The 21,228-nt window shown below is 31.5% G+C and overlaps 1 protein-coding gene across 1 annotated transcript; it reads left to right on the top strand.

The window, feature by feature from the left end:
* Positions 1 to 15,400: 15,400 nt before the first annotated feature.
* On the top strand, positions 15,401 to 20,614 carry LOC108915622 (transient receptor potential cation channel subfamily A member 1-like). The gene is made up of 2 exons (XM_018721694.2): positions 15,401 to 15,536; positions 17,879 to 20,614. Exons 1-2 carry the CDS (start codon positions 15,446 to 15,448, stop codon positions 20,329 to 20,331), a joined length of 2,544 nt encoding a protein of 847 aa, XP_018577210.1. The 5' UTR covers positions 15,401 to 15,445; the 3' UTR covers positions 20,332 to 20,614.
* The last annotated feature ends 614 nt before the right edge of the window (positions 20,615 to 21,228 follow it).

The following is a 21,228-nucleotide window of genomic DNA, read 5'->3' as shown; positions in this document are numbered from 1 at the left end:
TTTCTGAATGTGAACATATTTGAAAATTTGCATGAACATCAATTTGATAATTTGCCTAACAATTGTAATCATTTAATAGAACTTGTAAGGGCTGAATGTGAAAAGTATATCGATGTACGAATAAATCATGAAGTCAAATTATTTAATTCGGTAAAATCTACGAAAAGACAAATATTAAATAAATTAATATTATTTAGAGGATAATAAATATATTTAAATTATTTTGTAGTTTTGTTTAATATGACACTAAAATATAATATTTTCTGAATTACAAACTTAAAATTGAATATTTGTCATAAGATGCAATATAATGTTTAATATGTAATAAAAATATTACTTAATCCGGATCTGCTTAAAGATGCGCGCGATCAGATTGGCTTCCACACTCCACTTCCCCGGTTTTGCATTCACTGGTACCCGTGCATTGGAATTAGATACGGCCAGTATATATAGGTGGTCTGTGGTTTCTACACAAAGTAGAGCAGTAACTGAATTAGTAGTATTAGTACAAGATGCAGAATTTGTGTATGGATAAGTACACCCATTGTAGGTCGATGTTTATAATATTTTTTACAAATGCAGTTATTTATATTTCACCGAGATTTACCTTATTGTAAGCATTTTAATTATGAATTTAACTGTATTATCGGCATTTTTTACGGGTTTATTTAATTTTAAATTAAATAGCATATACATATACATATACTACTGGTGGTAGCATGTAGCATGCCATTGCGAACAGTGTGACTAAGCGTGCGAGAGAGACATACAGCATCTCAGTACCTGCTGTCTCATTCTTCGCTTCAACGACGGGTGCCCTGCGGGAGACAATGAGCACAAGCATTAATTTACAACCAATCGCGTGCGTGCTAGAGTGAGACAGCATGTACTGAGATATTGTCTGTCTCTCTCGCACACTCCGTCACACTTTTCGCAACGGCATATGCTACCTCCAGTAGTATATGCTCGAAGGGTTCAGTGTTCAAGAAATGGATTATAAAAAGCAGCATTTTTTAGATTTTCTTCATATTTGAGTTAAGAATGAGGTGACGCTGTCAATATATTTTAAGTCAATTACTAATATCTAATATGTATATGTTCTTGGTGAAAAATAAATAAATTTGTTAATATTCCGTCATTACTGTAATCTCCACAACATTTATCTTATTGATAATGCTAATTTAACATAATTGTAAAGGTGAAACCACAAAACATATAATACAAGAAGGTCGATTTCATAATACCAAAATCGAAATACCACTGACATTAAATGACAACGCGCCATTATTCCATGGCTAGAAATTGGCCTCAATGATTTGGGATCGAGGGGGATTATCCCTCTTTATCCTGCCTCATCTCGTGTAGGCCTGGACAGCCTTCGTAGGTGGGCCCCATCCGTCGTCTACCCCGACCGCAAATGCGGCCGGTGTAGGCGCTTTGTGGGACCTCCTTTTGTCCTGGCTGGGCCCCGCCGGCTAGTGCCCTTTCTTCTAGCGCTCTTCTTGCTTCGCCGGCTCGTCTATGTAAACCCCGGGGGTGGTGTCATGTTTATGTGTGGTATGGTTGAGTAGGGCGGTGCGGCTATGCAGCCTGGGATGCGCTTTGCTAAGGTGCCCCTTAGGCTAGCGCGGGAGGGGAGGGTTAAGGAGGGTATGGGGGGTGTGTATGTGTGTGTGTGTGTGTGTGTCGTTGTCTTCGTTTCTTGATCCTGGCTGTCTCTGAAACAGAAAAGGTTAGCGGGCAGGGGGGGTATCGTTGGGGTGGTCACCCAGGGTCAAAAAGTTGGTGTCTAGGTCTTTTGTGTTTGTCAGTCACGTCGGGTACGTAGTCAACGGCTTGCCTGAGGAGGGGATTGTCATGTCTAGCGGCTACGTCAAACCGTTTCTCCGCGTTTTGTCTTATTGTCTGTGTAGCGTTTGTGTATTGTAAGTCCGTAATATGTCAGTGTTTCTTACGTACCAGGGCGCGTCGGTGGCCGTGCGGAGGGCTATGTTTTCCACAGCCTGTAATGACTTTAAGTGGCTTTTTGCCGCGTGACCCAACGCCGTGGAGGCGTAGGTTAGCTGCTGTTAAAATGACAACAACTGGCTATCTCACTGTGACTGGCCGTCCAAAAAAATTGAACTAAAGATAGCCGAGACGATAATGATGATTACTTTATAATCTACCGCAGGTAAAACAGATGCCAATTTGCGCAGGCAAGAACTTTTTAATTTGGCATAGTATCATATACAAATTGCAACAAAAATGTAGCAGTTTCTGTATATGATACTATGCAAGATTAAAAAGTTCTTAGTTAATTACTGAAATTAGTTATAATTTTAGCATAGTGTCATACGACCTTACTACTTCCTTTTAATATTTAAAAATATATACGATATTACGATTTATAATGGTAAAATCGTATTTTACTCGTTTAAATAAACTTAAAAAAGAAACTGCAAAATTTATAAAACAGTATTTATTAGCAATTTTAATGAGGTTATTAATGTTATAAAGAGGGATAATCCCCCTCGATTTCTAATCATTGAGGCTAATTTCTAGCCATGGAATAATGGCGCGGTTATTAATGTTGCATACAAACAAACAATTCTATTCACAAACTATATTTTCTGTTAAACCTGTTCTCTAAACACAAACAAAATGGAAAGTTGAAGGATAAAAAACAATTTTTTAACAATATGAATGTTTAGACGTCATAAATAAATAATAAATATTTTTCTTTTGTGTGTAAACATCAAACATATCACTTTTCTCTATATTTAATAGGAAAACTTGCTCAATTTAATATTTACTTACCTTTTTGACAAAACTTCCAATATTTTTCTCATACTTACTACAAATACTTAATATAACCAAGAAAAACGTCATGCTAAACAAGCGTGAGTCGTGAATTTCAGTGTGGAAAAGTTAGTATAAAGTTTAAAGACACTAGATTTTACATAGTAAAAAAACTTGTAACAAACGGAATAAACTTAAAGTTACTTCCTTTTCCTCACCCCGTTCTTCGTGTGTCTGGACAAGCTCCATCCCCTCTCTGTTGCGAATCTGGCAATGCTAGTTGCACAGCCGTGGGTGAAACATTTTAATATGAAGAGCTCAATGTTCAATTAAAATAATTTCTGGTTCCCTCACCTGATGGAGCAGATTCCTCACGACGACTACCCCCCGGGGGGCATGACATGTCGACGAAGAAAGAAAAATCAAGACACGAAGAGTGCCAGAAGAGCCCCCCTGCCGGCGGGGGTCAGCCAGAGCAAGAGGAGGTCCCGCAAAGCGCCTACACCGACCATGCTTGTGATGGACGGGGTCCACCTTCACAAGGCTGCCCAGGCCTGCAGAGATAAGGCAGGACAAAGAGGGATAGTCCCTCTCGGTCCCAAATTAACGACAAAATAACGACACGGAGATGCGCCTGGTCCTCGTTCAGATTGTTCGGTCCTGGAGCAGTCTATGTTTTATGTAATGTATGCTTGTGTGTTTCTAATCTTATAGGTGTTTTCCAATTGTCAGAGAACTGCTCCTGAAAGTGTTCTTCTACTGTTCTACTTTTTAAATACTCCAAAACTTAAACAATTGGAACATCCCCGAGAAAAACACGTATGTATTTAAATAATTTTCAAATACTTCTTTTAATATTGTGAGCCAAAAGCCAGAACCTAATATAAACAGAAACAGAAACACTTTAATGCCAATTGGAAAGCAGCTTACTTATTTATGTTTTGTGTTTCTACAGTTGACCCTGAAAGCAGTTAAAGCTCGCCATGAACAATTGGAACAAGTTAACCAATCGCTAAATTAGCGATTTTAATTGGGAACAAGAGTTTTCTTTCCCAAATAAGTTGAACCCAAGGTCGCTAAACAAGCAGGTTACCTACAACTTTAAACTTGAGTCGTCCAAAGGTATTCTAACATTTCTAACTCAGTATTAGTTATTTGAATAATTTATTAATCGTTTCAATAATTTATACGTGGTAGATATATTCCTAAACATTACGACTACAACAATTTTACATTTTTACAATTTAGAATATGTAAAAAAGAACTACAAAAAAACAATTCATTCTGCAACTAGTGAGAATAAAAATATATTTGATGGTGTTATAAAATAATAAGTCAAAATTTCGGTTCAATTGCATTTACTTTATAAATTATAACTTTATGATTTACCAACCTCCAGTTTGAGCAATAAGCTATTTCTAGGTGTCAACAAAGTAAACCTATGTATCTATACGTTTTTTGGGTTGCTGCTAAAGAAAGCTTTAACTCTGGAGTTAATTGTTTAACATGACAAAATTCTAGTATCAATAAGCCTAATTAAGTAAGCTTTAAACCTATGTGTCCGTTAATGTTATTGCTTCATGTACATTAATTTACACAGTGGGTCCGTGTCGATTGAGATTCTTGAGAACAGTTTTTCAAGGTAAGAGGTTATTTGCCTTGATGAATCACATAAAATCACTATTATGGTATCGAGACTACTACTCACATTTGTGGTATAGAACTATTTTGTCGGAACCCAATCAAATTCCTCACTTTCAGATATAGCAAAAGTTGTCTCTTTTGTCGAGATTGCATCCATGATCACCTGAACTTATAGTAAATTCTTGTAGTAGTAGATTCTTTAGTAGCCAAGTTTCCTAGTACCGAATAGCTGCGGTTTCATGATGACGACGATTGCGTGCCCACTTGCTCACCCTGAACAATCGCCGATCTTAATCCCTTCATAGTAATAGGGTTCCCTTTATCTGCCATGACGGCATAAACACCTTCATCCAGGAATTTAGGCGATGGCAGAAAAAATACACAAAAAGTCGTCGTAGACACTTTCAAAATTTCTTATAGCTGTTTTACATTGACAATTTATTGATGAATAAATTGACGAAGTTCTTCATGAATTAATTCACGAATTTATTGGTAAACAGTGTGGTTTTACACTACTACAGACTTTGTCAAGTTTTTTGACGTATGAATTAGTTCTACCAATGAATCAAAGAAGCAAATAAATTTCAAAAATGTCACCTTTCCACTCATAATTGTAGTGATACAACAGCGGTACCGTTCTGACACATATTATATAAATATTATTTTTTGTAAGTAACAAATCAGTAAAAACAATGCAAAACTAGTACGACGCCACACAATTATTTACATATTCCAATAACATAACCTCATTACTGATCTAAGGCTGGAAATCTGTTGGGTTGGTGCTTCCGAACTTCACGAAGAAATTGACGAAAATTAGAACATGCTCTAATTCGTCAAGAACTTGATGAATAAATTCATGAAGTTATTTGACAGCAGAATTGGTGCATTACACTTGTCCAATTTCTTATTGAAGCGACTTCATGAATTAATTCATCAATAAATTGTCAATGTAAAACAGCTATTAGATACGTCAAAGAAAATATTCTCAGACGATGCAAGAATAGAAGAAAGATCAATGAGCGTACGAAATATACCTATATGCCTATAAAAATTTGTTTGGTTTTGAACCTCAAAGTGAAGAATTTGGTTAGGTTTGAGGGACAGGGAGAAAGTTTTCACCAATATATTAAGGAAATGGAGCGTCAGTACTAAGACAGATGGGATATAAGCATATTAGCCGATTACTGCTGGTCGTTAAAATGAGATTTACCATTGATATCGAGAGAAACTAAACGAAATCCACTTCACAACAAAATTGTTCGATAACACAAAAGTAAGTGGTAGTCTCGATACCATAATAGTGAGATATAGTGATTTCATGTGATTTATGAAGGTAAAAAACCTCTGATCTTGAAAAACTGTTCTCAAGAATCTCAATAGGCATGGACTTACTATGTAAATTAATGTACATGAGGCATTAACGGCATTAATTAGGCTTATGTGGTAGTACTTAAATAATACTCAGTAAAAAAAAAACAAAAAACAACAGCACAGGGAAATTTCAAAAATACCGATCAAATAAACAAATAACAATGAGTGACATTGACGTTATTCAATTTATAATACCAGTGACGTCAGTCATAAGTTCTACCAGAAGTGGCGCGAATAGTTTGTAGGCAACTGCCTCCTCTTAATTAATTTAGCGATTTTATTAGATTGAAAAAACCTATGATGAGTTGGGCGCAAATTGTGCCTTTATTAGATAAAGTCTACAAACTAGTTTATGACGGTGATTTTTCATTTATCATTTTCGCAGCATCAATTTGATTGCCATATTTTTTCTGGCTTCTTCTGTTTACATTTTCTACACCAACCTGTTGTTTTCTGAAATAGGTACATGTAAGTATACGTTTTTGTCTACTTTATTGATACTGCTGTCGGTTTTCGGTACCCATCTCCACCGAATGTAACTTACTGTCAGTGTCTCTGGTTCAAGTAAAAAAAATGATGGATTCAGTAATGGGCACTATCAAATAAAAACTCGTAATATTCCAAGGTACAAAATATTTGTTAAATTATTCGATATTTCAAAAAGTGTTCGATAGTGAAACCAGTGATAACGGTAATGGTTGATCATAATTATATCAAGGAAAAGTAGTGGTACCTACCTAAAACTAAGTAAAAAATGTCGACATAAACATTTCTAAATGTTTTTGATTTTAGAGTTAAAATTTATTGGATTCTTATTATTTTTTTTTTCTTATTCATATATTTGTAGAATGGATATATTAAAGATATATTAAAATGAACTAACTGTCAATATTTTCCGAATCTGTCTTCAACACAATCTCTTTGAAACATTGACAGCTGGTGAAAATTAAAGTTGTCATATTTTGATGGTGAAATATGGAAACCACACCATTTTGTAGGACATAGAGGTCAACGTAGACATTATTCGAAAAATTTCGCGCAAACATTTCAAATGGAATTTACAAAATCAAAGAGTAGCCTACCCCCAGATCTCGAAAAGAGTGAATGATGAAATTTCTTTAATATGATTTATATACTTCACTCCTTAAAAACGATGTGGGTTCTATGTTTCAGTATCAAAATATGACCACATTAATTTAATTTCCATCAACTGCCACTGGTTTGTTTTACCTAACAGGACATAGTTCAAATTTAACTCTTCAAAACAGCATTTGCATATCTCTAAAGTTTCATTTTATATGTGTTTAATGGATAAACTTTATGAGTAAAATTTTTAGATTTCCAAATGCAACCAGTGCAACACTTTTTGCAAAAACTTAAGTTTCTGGTCATTGAAACTGCACGCGCAGTTATTCTATACATTGTTAAGTTGCTTACCTTTTCGAGCAATTTTGACATTATTTGCAATTTTCCACCAAGTTAAAATGATATTAATACAACCATATCTTATAACTTTTCTATTTTCTAGCAAAAATTTGACGGAGATAAAGCTATTAAAGTTACGGAGTAACCAAATTTTAATAATTTACCATTTTCGTAATCATGAAAGGTTTTAAGAGGCTGAAAGTTGGCAACTCTTTTGGCTCCTCAAAATCAAGATAATTTAACATTTGATTCGGCTTGGAATTTATCCAATTATTATACATTTTAATAAACAAACTAATTGGGAGTCAAAAATAAAGAAGAAAGGTCTCTTGTCTTACCATTTATACCATTATTGTGATTTATTACACAAAATAGTCTGTAACGCATTTCCTCTAAACCCGTTAGTATTAATTAAAATATAAAGTGTCATGATTAATCTTAGATATTGGATAAATATGAATAATATCTTTAAAATGGGAATTAATAAAATGCCCACTTTTATGCGAATGCGATGCGAATCTCAACCATAACTATATGTCTTTCCGATATCAATTGAATAACCAAGAGGTTAACAGTATGTACCAGGTCCGGTCGCTGACGCAGCAACTGGGCAGTGAAATATTTGAAAAACTTGTTCCCATATTTATTTAGGCATGCCCATATACAGGTCTGGGCGAACTAAACGTGGAGGTGGTAGAAATGTATAAGCCCAGTTGAAGAATGCGAGCGCGGGCAAAGGAAAATAAACACAGCTGCATTAAACCACTGGGCAATAAATCTCAGCTGTTGACAAGTGGTTGACAAATTGCCAAGCAGCAATGCAGCAATCCTTCTATTAATTAATTATTCATATTACAATTTCGAAAGAGAGAAATAAGAGGGATATTTTGTTTACTAATATTATTATTACATGTCAATTTAGAGACCTTTTGAAACGGAACAAAACGAAATTTACCATCAATATAAGTAATAAAATTGTTTAAGGACATAAATAATTAAAATATGTTGTAGACCAAATGAACATATTATAATAGAAATTGTCTACACATTATATACAAATTATCATAATTTTTACCTTTGGCAGAAAACTTTTTTAGGGACGCCTGTGAAAGTCATTAAATTTTATTGCAGGCGTTTTTTTACGTTTACGTTCAACTGACTTCGGAAAGACTATAACATACATACGTACGTATTTTACCGTACGTATTTTACCTACGTATTTTACCTTCTCTGAAAGGCAAGAAAAATATTTTTAGCGTATTGTAAAAATGACATTCCTCTAAAGTTGGATCTGCAAACCATTTATTATACCTAAACGGTTTTTAATCTGTTTTTCGGTGAGGCAAGTCAACAGTTTCAAAGTCTTATTTGTATGCATGTGGTATGACTTCAAACAAAATTGATGATAAAAATAGTTTTCATAGAATATCGATACCAATATAATTTTAATTATTCAGTTTTAAATGAAGAAGTAACTTTATTCAAGTTTATTATTTTTTCCTACATTCTTTAATATTACCTAGGGAATCGATTGATTGTACTGTTTTAAAAAAAATTATGTATAAGATTTTATGTTTCAATGATATTAACAGTAATAAATGGTTTATCACTCAAAATTTGTTTTTATTACAACAGCATAACTGTTGGACCTAAATAATCAATTTTTAGTAACGTAATTTGAAATTCAATGGAGATCTCGATAGAGATATTATCTAAACCAGTCGTGCTTTAATTTAAGTTTTTAACGTTTTGTTTGTAACGGATTTTTTAAACTTTTTCAGCCAAATCATTACAAATTTTGAAAGTTATTGATACCTCAGGAATGTTATATTCGCTATTCCTTTTTTTTAATTGTTTCTAACATCTACTAGTCCCCAATTATATTTTACTTTTTACTCGTACTTCAGCGATAATTGGTCTGTGTTAAAAAATAATATAGATTAGGAAATATACAAGCATCTGCATACAATTTTAGGTGCGAAAAAGAAGCCGTTATTATTTCTTCTGTTCTAAAATCTCGAAACACAAATTAGGTAATATGTCACAAACATTAGTATTTTTTGTTGGTGTAAAATCTTTTTTTCTAGCAGGCTAGCTTTATGAAGGTCTCAAAAAAAAGCGCACGCATTTGAAAAAATAAGTTCAAAACCTAAACACTTTATTAGTGCACATCAACGTTGCCAGTTATTTTTAAATCAACCTACATTGTGCGAAGTTACAATAGAAATTAATTTAGTAAAACATATTGTTTTTAAAAAATTTTAAATTTTCGCATAGAAAGTAATAATATTTTAATGCAAATAGATTACTAATACTTAATTATAAATAACACTTATTGGTGTTAAAATAGTTAATTTTGCTGTTTTAACAAACAAACATAATAGAAAATAAATAAAAATACTAACCTGATTGATGCGAAATATTTTTTAAAATTGTTTATAGTTTTTACAAACAATTATGTGGTACTCGTTGCGAATCTCACTCTTATATTGGCTTAATATAGCTGAACAATACTTCTGTCATTAGTGTCATTACGTACAGTATGTAGAGGCGCATTTAGGATAGTTAAAACAGGTATGTACAGAAATACGACATGTTTCTACACTTTTTTCTCATTCAACCACTTCAGCAACGAATCGGTACTAAACATATTAAATTAATAATTAAATAAATAAAATAGAAACAAAATTAAACCGTAAACAGTTAAAATTTAAGCAGAATTCCATCATGTTCCAAACGCTCCCGAAAAGCAACCTGATATGATATGAGTGGGCTTGGTAAACGGGTTATGAACAAACTACCACGTTCGGCGAAACCGGAATGGCCGAATACGTCATCACTGTTTTATTTTCACAGAAACTGGAAATACTTTTATTAAAACAAATAAAGATTTAGAATTCATAGCTAATTATGCTAATTCCAATAATTTTAAATTACTTAAATCCAAACAGATGCCTGTTTATGTTATTCTATTCTAAAACCAAGCGGTCGGAAGTTACTTAGTTACCTAGTAGGTACCGTTTGGTCGGCACAGATTTGAGTTTCGAAAGACAAGTCTCTTTGTTGATACAGAAATTTAGTGCAACGTTAAAATTGTTGTACATGAATAGATATATGTATACCTAATTTTACACTTCGTATAAAGCTGTGAGACTCTATTGTAACCCATATTGTCAGTTATTGTTTTTTGGCTTATTTCTCTTGTGTAGAAAAATTTACCTAAAATCAATTACAAAAAGTTTTGAATGCCTGCTTGCTGCTTCAGTTATGTTTACGGCATGAAGAATTGTGATCATGTTACACAAAAATATAATGAACTCGGTTGGCTTAAGATTAGATTTTTGGTAAAAACTTATCAGCAACAGATTGCCGCTCTATTACGGAATAAACTCTCTTATCGCGGTGATAGACGTAATCTTAATCTACTGACGCAAGTCAATTTCATTCAGTTACCAAGATTTCATACAACTTTTTTTCATATATCTCACTCATTCAAAGCTGTAAACAAACTCAACAACTTAAATGACACTCAAATCCATAAGTTTCCTTAGGCGCCGCTAGAGGGCTCTTTATCTAGAACTCAAAATTTGTTTTGTTCATTTTTCTTTTTTCTCTTGCTAAACTTCTGAGAAATATGAACATTATTGAAGAGATACAATATCAGAAAAAAGCTGATAAATGTAACCGTTTAGCAGGAAATGAAGAGATTAAAATAAAAATTGTACATACAGGGTGTTCTCAAAGTCCGTCAGGAAACTCCGGGAGGTGATTCTACGGATTAAAATATTAGCAGTATGAAAATATTTTTCGAATTGTCAAATGTTTGCAAGTTACAGCATGTCAAAGTTAATTTTTTTTTATTTTTATTTTTACTTGACTTATTTAATTCAAGTTCTCTCATTTGGCACACCCACTAAGTAGATGAAGCTCTATTGAACCAGAAGGAACAATTTCATTATACGCCGCTAGAGGGCACCTTACCTAGAACTTAAAATTTGTTTTATTCATAACTTTTTCTCTTGCTAGTCATTAGAGAAATTTAAACAATATTGAAAAGAGAAACAATGTCAGAAAAAATTATGTATTCTTTATTCAAGCCGGTAAGTATAACCGTTTAGGAGGAAATCGCTATTAAAGTTTTATGAAACATCAAATTTTTTATCATTATTTCTGTAATTAATCAAGTTGCCATGCCGTCTCTTGTAAAATCCAGCTTCGTTGGTAAATAAAATATTATTAGTAAATTCACTATTCTCATCTAATTTTCCACAATGCTATTACAGAGCCAAAAAGGTGAAAAACCAAACTTGTACCTGCTTTAAACAATTTTTGTTACAATTCGTAACACCAAAATTACTAATTCATAGTGCTAATATTTTAATCCGTAGAATCACCTCCCGGAGCTTCCTGACGGACTTGGAGAACACCCTGTATGTACAGTTTTTATTTTAATCTCGTCAAGGTTAATAGTCCAAGAGAATTAAGCTCAAAACTTTCGAGATATGGCTGTTGCTTGACGTAACTTGGATATTAGTAAAAATCGGTCGAAAATAATATATACAATGAAAATATAAGGTTGCGCCAAAAAAAAATGTTGTGCTATTTGCAGAAAAAATTAAAAACTGCAAAATACTCAAAAATTACGTGTTTTTTCTAACATTTTCCAACATAACTTCTTAAATATGCAGTTTACAGAAAAAAACTATTACTGGTGAAATTGTTTGTTATGAAATTTGCTACAAGATAGAATTGTTTTGATACCTGCGCATATCATATTTTTGTTGCTAAATAGCCAAAACAACGTAAGAAAGTGATGAAAATCGAGGTAATTTGGAAGCGTCAAACTGACAGGCAAGAAATTGTCCAATTCTACTATAAATGTAGATGTAAGTACTTTAAACTATTATAAAAACGAAATTCCAAAACCCGGTCCAAATCGGTCTGATAGTATTGGTATGAGACAATTTGTTACTAAATTTCAGCGCGAAATGTCATTATTTTTTTACGTGAGTCTGGGGTAAAAGTTAGACATTTTAATCTGCGCTGATTTTTTAACACTTACTTGGACCCCTTAACAATCATATAGAATCGTTAAAATATCAATTTTCTTTTTTTGAATAATTTTTGGAGCGAATTTAAAAGATAGAAAAATTTTGACTTTATAAACAATTACTTTCGTGAAGCGGTTTTGCGGGTTGGAAAATATACCAAAGTACTAAAAAATAGTTCTCGGAAAGACGCTTAACTTGAAAAAAAAAAAAACGTTCAAATCGGTCCTATAAGTTCCGAGATATCGAGTGTCAAAGTCAACAAGCGTTAGCTGCAAAACTATGCATAATGTAACAACAAAATATGAATTTGGTATGTTTTTTAAGAACTTTTCGTATGTGCTTTAGCCAATATCTCGGCTTCTACGGCTCCGATTTTGATGATTTTTTTAAAATCAATATATCATAGTGAGAGGAATTCAATTATCAAGATTTCATTAAAATATTATAAAGCCCTATCAGTCTATTACGACTACTTAAAATTTCACACATTTCATTGTTGCTGTATATTCATGTAAATAATAATATCGATGGTAGTAGATATACATAGTCCATTGTTAAATGTTATTAGTTTTAATAATTCGTAATAATGTTTAAAACCTTGAAATTTTTATTTAATATATGTATTTATTTAATATTTATAAAACGTATCATCGCATTATTAAAGTATTCCGCTTTTTTACAGCATAGTTGCTGTTTTCGCTCTCAAAATTTTCTTCTACAAGCTGTCATGCGGTGACGGCCCAATAGAATATTTCGGAGACTACTTCGATTTGAATTTTGAAAATTTGGGACCTGGTAGTTTTGGAGGTTTTATTTAAAAAGAGTTTAAATAAAATAATGCCATTGTTGTAGTACTTCCGGTTATACCGGTAGTCGCCACCTATTTGCTTATTATAAATGGAACATCTTATATATTTTTGCATATTTGGATTCTACGCGTAACTTTAGGGGAATTTTATAAAGCTTCACTATATTCATGGTCTAATGGTTTTCGACCTATTTTAATTTCATATTTATTGTTGCATTTGATTGACCGAACCGCCAAAACTTGGTTTTTCTAAATTATACACCCTGTATATTTAATCAAAATCTGTTGTAAAAATTTACTCTATATCTATATCCATATTACATCTCCATATACCTATCTTTTAATTTTTCTGTTTTGACGGTTTTTGTGATAAATAAAATGATCCAATTTCTTGCGAGGATGGCTATGAAATTGCTAGCAAATTTAAAAAATCAAATTAACCAATCATAATCATCCATAAGTCATCATTTGCTGTTAATCTGACAGTGGTACCTACTTACAATAAGTTAAACACTGATTTGAAAATAATGGAAAACGGCACTTATTCAAATGCTGATATTATAACTGAAAACAGCAATGATGTTGTAAAAAAGTGAAAAACTTTAATAATACGATGATAATAAATATATAATAAACACGTTTTATAAACATAAATAGATAATTATTTGTATCTATATCTTTTTCTATATTTTATGCATACAATAAATAAATTACATATTAAATAAAAATTTCAAGATTTTATTTAAACATTATTACCACGTAATTATTAAAACTAATACCTATTAACAGTGGATTATGTTCCTATCTCCTACCATCGATATTACTATTTACATGAATATACAGTAAGTACCTATAACAAATGTGAGAAATTTTGAGTAGTCGTAATAGACAGAAAAGGGCTTTATGATAATGAAATTGATTCCTCTCATTTTGCTTTATCGATTAAAAAAAAATCATCAAAATCGGAGCCATAGAAGCCGAGATTTTGAACGCCGAAGCGCGCGCGCTTTTTTTGCGCGATTTCAATTTCTATCATTCATCTCCTCCCTTCGGTTTTGCGGCACAAATGGTCGGCTTGACGATATTAATTGAATTTTCATAAAAAAGCACACGTGCGATCATATTTATAAAAACACATACGGAAAGTTCTTGAAAAAACCTACCAAATTCAATTTTTATTTTTGTTACATTATACATAGTTTTGCAGCAAGCGCTTGTTAACTTTGACACTCTATATCTCGGAACTTATAGGACCGATTTGAACGTTCTTTTTTTCAAGTTAAGCGTCTTTCGGAGAACTGTTTTTTAGTACTTTGGTATATTTTCCAACCCGCAAAACCGCTTCACGAAAGTAATTGTTTATAAAGTCAAAATTTTTCTATCTTTTAAATTCGCTCCAAAAATTATTCAAAAAAAGAAAATTGATATTTTAACGATTCTATATGATTGTTAAGGGGTCCAAGTAAGTGTTAAAAAATCAGCGCAGATTAAAATGTCTAACTTTTACCCCAGACTCACGTAAAAAAATAACGACATTTCGCGCTGAAATTTAGTAACAAATTGTCTCATACCAAAACTATCAGACCGATTTTGACGGGTTTTGGAATTTCGTTTTGTAATCCTTTAAAGTACTTACATCTACATTTATAGTAGAATTGGACAATTTCTTGCCTGTCAGTTTGGCGCTTCCAAATTACCTCGAATTTCATCACTTTCTTACGTTGTTTTGGCTATTTAGCAACAAAAATATGATATGCAATTCTATCTTGTAGCAAATTTCATAACAAACAATTTCACCAGTAATAGTTTTTTCTGTAAACTGCATATTTAAGAAGTTATGTTGAAAAATGTTAGAAAAAACACATTTTTGAGTATATTTGCAGTTTTTATTTTTTTTCTGCGAATAGCACAACTTTTTTTCTTGGCGCAACCTTATATTTTCATTGTATATATTATTTTCGACCGATTTTTACTAATATCCAAGTTATGTCAAACAACAGCCATGTCAATGTGTAATTCTCCTGGACTATAAGTAGAATAGCCACTGGCTAGACTTCGCCTTCTAATCAAATAATTTTAAATAAAGAGATTTATTATTATTATATTATTATTTAAGTTCATTAATTTAGCTCACTAGTGACTTATGGGCTGCTTATACTACTACTACTATACCTCTGAGATGATACTTAACAATAATTGGTACCTACCTTACACAAAAGTATGAGTTCCATGAAAGTCCCTCAACGCAACCACTTACATCCGGCAATCAGTGATAATATGAAACGTATAATAAATGGATAATTTTATAAGTCATCAGTATTAGTGCACAAAAGCAAACACTGGTGCTACTAACGTAAGAACTATGGTTTACAGTTATAGATTATCTGTTGAAGATGAAGATGTTGAACAAGGTCCAAATGCAACCAAAATAATGACGGATCGCAGTTTTAAAGGTAAATACATTAGATAAGTATAAGGTTAACTGAATATATTAATATAGGGACTTAGTTTGAAATGTTTCCATTACTTCGTAATATTTTTCATTACTACCTTCTAACATATATAAAACAAAAAAATATTTTTGCCAATTAAATCTATATGTGTCTATTTACGTTATATATTTAAAAAGTGAAAAACAGATTTGACTGACAATTAAAGTACCTATACATATGGATGTTTATCGAAAAGGAACCAAGCACCAAATTAAAAAATTTATAACATGAATCCTTACAGGAGGATCAAATTTATTGTAGGTATAAAAGAAATCCAAACTGGTGACAATTTGATGGGTGATTTTTTTTTAAATAAACATTAAAAGTATGTAAAACTGATACAATGTACCTCAAGCAAAATAGAGTTTAGTTCAATACTATCAATGTGTAGTACCTATGTATAAAAACAGTCAATAAAATTTCTCCTTGCAAAGATTTTGCAATTATTTCTGAGTCATTGACGATACCATATTTGGTTTTTACCTATCAACTGACTTTTGATTTCAAAAGAAAATGGAAGTGTAGTATATACAGGATTGCAAAACATGGGTTTTCTTCATGAGATAGGTTAATAAAATAATTAAGTCTTAAAATAACTCATTGTGATTTATAACATTTACATTAAATACCTCAATATATTCCGTGATAAGATTTCATCATTTGTCTTTTTAGTGATATCAACTTCACAGGATTTTTTATATTTAAGTTTATTATGCTCATACTTTTATGTGACTATGCAGCGGTTTTCGGAAGTTATTATCTGATATCAGATGGATTAGTAATAGTCCGAGAGCGGGCGGCACATTTTAGTGACCAAGGCCGATTTTCATCCATATGTAAGGTCTTTTATGGTACATAAGCGACACGACCTCCAGCTCATATATGTCTGTAAATAAGCCTTGGAAAAATGACTACCCTCAAAATGACACAGGCTCCTGGACTATTACAGCTGTTTTCCAATATTAAGAAAGTGTCTGATTACCGGTAACTGTTTCCGAGCGGACTAGGGAAAAACCGTTTAACGTCAAAGCCAAGCATACATTTTTTAGTGGTTTAATCCATGATCTAATACAAAAAGAAGTACTTATACTTTCTTTACAATAATCTACATAGCAAACAACTATTGAAATATATTAACATCTTGAAAAGAAAAAGAAATACCAATCTTGAACCATTAATTCAAAACTTGCTTGCAAATTGTATGTATTAGGAATAAACCAGATTAGATTATTACAACTCATATCTACTGTTTAAAGGCGTGTTCTGACTAATGCTTAATTAAAATTACCCAAGAATGTTTCCATGGAACTATTTACATTTAATTAAGCGCTAGTGAGAAGTGGTTCCTCTACTTTATTAATTACTTTAATCATCCAATATTTTTCTGTAAATTAAGCTCTGAGATAATATGGCTTCTTATTTTTCATTTTATGAAAAAATTTTCTTTTGTAACGATGGTTGCAGCTAATATTGCATTGTAGCGTCAACGCTGAAAAGTTCAAACGGACCAACTTTCCTGCGTCATGGCGTCTATTATCATAAAGGTGGTCAGTTTGAATTATTGTGTAGTAAATCTATTTATTTGTTGTTATAATTAATTAATAAATATGTTCCAGGTTACAGCAAATGACTTTGAGATAAAAATATGTTAGTAGCGATCGGTATTGACATCTGGATGTTCTGGACATCCTTTTGTAATTGCAACAGATGAAAAGACGAAGAGACACATTTAGAGCATCTAGATTAATATCGAACGCTACTAATAGCTTTGTTCGCAGAGCCATTCAAACCAGTTTGGGATCAGTCAGAAGCAATCGTCTAGCTACTTCTTTTATGCTATACTTGTGCGAAATATCACATAAAGTAGCTGGACGACTGCTTCTGACTGATCCCAAACTGGTTTGAACGGCTCTGCGAACAAAGCTATTATATTATTTTTACGTTATGTTTTCCTTACCATTTCATCCATAAATAATGTTTATAATTGTTCATTATTTATGTCTTACTTATTCTGAAAATATCGGTAGAGAATTTAAGACTACCCCGTATAAATAAATAAAATTATCAAGTTATTTCTATAATTTACAGACATTTTCAGATAATCGTTTATTTAATTTAAATTTGAAAACAGATTTTTAAAAGAAAACCAATTATTTTTGCACCTCTGCTAACTTAAAGGCTGATTTCAATTTTGTTGTAAACCTTCTATTTAGGCTGTGTTGAATGCTTAATGAAACATTAATGTGTTGTCCTCTTTTAGACAAATTTGATCTATTAACTAGGTACACTGTTTTCTTTTCCAGGAAAAAGAGATCAGTTACTAAAACTGGTAGTTGGAAAACATGGAGAAAATGTCAGTCACGCAGAAAATATACAAAGGATTCAGCGTATTTTAGAAACAAATAAAAATTTATTGACTTACCAATATTGGGAAGACAACAAAATAAGATCTGTTTTACATATTGTCAAATATAGTTCCAAAATGAGATATGATTATAAACAGCAAGTAATAAACACTATTATAGATGTCGGATGTAGACTATTTAAATTTTCAGAAAATTCATCCTTTAGAGACAAATGCCTCTCTCTTTTTTTTGCTGCTGCTAAAAGCGATTTGGAAGATTTAAGAGAAATTATTATTTATTTCAGAAATAATGATTTGACAAAAATATATGATACCCGAGAAGGTGATACCATCATTTCTTTCATGGTAAAATTTGGAGATCATTTTCATGGAGATTTTTTTAATTGCTTAAAACTTTTGTTAGAGGAAGGCATTGATGTTGAAAGAGTTGACTATTACAAAAATAATGTAAGAGGAGTAATTAGAAAGGAAAAGCAGTTTTTAGAGAAAAATAAAGTTGACAATAAGTACATAGACAAATTAAAGGAAATTTGTGATTATGTGGATACATTTTCCAAATTAAATCAGGACTTTAACTCGAGAATAAACTACAAATATAAACTGTTTCAAGGAATTATAAACGAACAGAAAAATTTAAAACACATTTTAAAACAAAAATTGGTGGATTCTGACGACGGGGAGAATACTCTTCTGCAGCTAGCTATTATTAAGAATAATGTAGAAATAACGAAAGAATTGTTAAATGCGGGGGCGAACCCTAATCGTGTAGTTCAAGGAAGAAATGAAGAAGTTCCTCTCGTATTGGCCGCTAAACTCCAAAGAGATAAAATTTTTCAAGAAATATTAATAAATAAGGACATTGAGATTAGCGAAATCATGTTTGTCAAGTTTGTAAAAGAATTAAAAAGGAAGTTCTTAAATTCTTTGTTAGAGATTGAAAACCTGAACGTGGACTTTGAATATAAGGGTAAAACACCATTGCACTATGCTATAATGGAAAATAATAAAAAAGCTGTACAATCCTTACTCCAAAGAGGCTCTCGTGTTGATGAAACTTGTCTACAGTATATCAATCCTAAAGATCTAGAAGATTATTTCAATTCATGTATTAAATTTGACAACTTTAGAAAAGATTTCGAAGAAGGTGATTTTAAACTCTTCCTGGTGTTTGATTTTTTTATCATATCGTTTAGGAAACATTCTAAAAAACAAGCAATCGAGAATTCTGCTGAGTCAACACAGTTGTTTGGAAAAAATAAAATTTCTCCCGAGGAGTTTAATTCAGAACTAGCAATTGTCGAAAATATTGGAAATATTAAAAGGCTTAAACATCTACTTGAGCATCCCTTAGTGTACATATATATCATGTTGAAATGGCACAGTGTATTGAAGTATTATTATTGTATTACTATTGCAAAATCTGTTTTCTATATAATGATGGGACTTTTGATATGTTCATTTAATTACTACTTGGCAACTGTTCTCCTAATAATACAACTTATTGTTGTGTATTACAATTATTCGGAATTTAAACTGGAATTTAGGAGATATACTTTGCATTTTATTTTAGAATTTCTCATTTTTATTTGTTTAGCGGCAATTTATATACTAAAATCTTTAAATAATGACAAATTTGTAAAAGTCATAAACGAAATATCAGCCTTCATTATTATTTTCATTTCTGTATCTATACTGTTAACCATCGGTTATCATTTAAAATTGTCTAAATGGGTAGCAATGGCAAAAAGAATTTTCAGAAATTTTAGTATATTATTATTGTTTTTCATGGTTCCTATCAGTGCATTCGCGACATCATTTATGTTACTATCAGAAACAGATAACGGTGATTTTTCAAGTTTCTATGGATCACTTTTCAAAACATTTATTATGATAGTCGGTGAAATAGGAGATGTAAAATTTACTGGTATAAGTAGTTACTTAATTTTTGTTTTATTCACTCTTGGTGTAGCAATAATGTTACTAAATTTTTGGATAGGTATAGCCGTCGCAGATATTAACGAAATAAAAAAACAATCGACGATTGTGGCTTTTCAGCAAGTCATATCGTATGTACGAAGCTTAGAAAAACTGTACAATTTTATCTTTGATAATAAGTTATACAGCGAGAAACAAAAACCCTCTTTGAGGTCAAGAATAACATTAAAAAAATTTAAAAGGTATAAATACTGTTATGGCGTCGATTTTTATATGAATTCTCAGAAACAATTTAAGAATAACAAATATTTCAGAAAGTGCAAAATACCCATAAAAATAGTTTCAAAAATTAAATTGCTATATGAAGAAGACAAGACAAAATCATTTGATAGCATTGTTACGAAATTAAATGAAATTAAACAGTTACTTAATGATCACATTAATCAAACTCAATAAATATTAAGTCCAATACAATTAATGGTACTATTTATTATTAACTAACTGTAAGCAAATGAGTATGTATAATATATAATAAAGTAATGCCATCTAATAAAATTATGTACTTACCTACAAATGTACCTATAGTCTGAAAATACACATTTTCTATTAAATATATTTAAATTAGAGGATATTTTTTATTTATTTTATAAAATTTAAAATTTTTAATTGATGATATTGATAGGGTAAAAACCTTTCTTTGGAGTCCAGTGACGTAATCATATTTTACATTTCTACATTTTGTCTAAATTAACAAGCAGGTTTTGATAATTAAAATTTAATTTAACATTATGTAACATAATATAACTTCTTACGTTTGTACAGGGTGTCATCTAAAGAATGTTACATACTTCAAAGGTATAACCTAGAACTCAAATGGTGTCGATTTAATCAAACTTGCTTAAACGAAAAATGTCGCAAAAAAAAGTTACAGGGTGTTAAAGTTTCTTTTTTATTTCTTGTTTTCTCCTTAACTCAGAACCCAGTTAACCGATACATTTTTTGGGTAGAATAAAATTCTCTACCTATTTCTAATAGTTGCGTGTAAAAATTTAAACGTACAAAATAGTTACAGAAGAATATTCACAAAGGGTTGTAGTAAAATGAACGTCATATATGAGTTAACCTAATAGGAACATAATCACTGCATACTTCATGATGAGAAACTAAGCAACAGCAAATATTGCTCAAATCGGTTAACTGGGGTCTAAGTTAAGAAGAAAACAAGAAATAAAAAGAAGAAATAAAAAAAAGAAACATTAATAAACACCATGTAACCTTTTTTCATGTTTGGTTAAATCGATACCATTTGCGTTCTAGATTATACCCTTGAAGTATGTAACATTCGTTAGGTGA

This window comes from Anoplophora glabripennis, unplaced genomic scaffold (genome assembly GCF_000390285.2).
Source record: "Anoplophora glabripennis isolate ALB-LARVAE unplaced genomic scaffold, Agla_2.0 scaffold39, whole genome shotgun sequence".
In the NCBI taxonomy this organism is placed as follows: Eukaryota; Metazoa; Arthropoda; class Insecta; order Coleoptera; family Cerambycidae; genus Anoplophora; species Anoplophora glabripennis.
The sequence above is the reverse complement of the archived record's forward strand: the minus strand, read 5'-3'. Positions and strand labels throughout refer to the sequence as shown.

Coding starts and splice junctions, on each gene's coding strand:
- LOC108915622 (XM_018721694.2), top strand. CDS start 15,446: ATGGTTTACAGTTATAGATTATCTGTTGAAGATGAAGATGTTGAACAA. Junction 15,537..17,878: donor GACGGATCGCAGTTTTAAAG/GTAAATACATTA, acceptor TTTCTTTTCCAG/GAAAAAGAGATCAGTTACTA.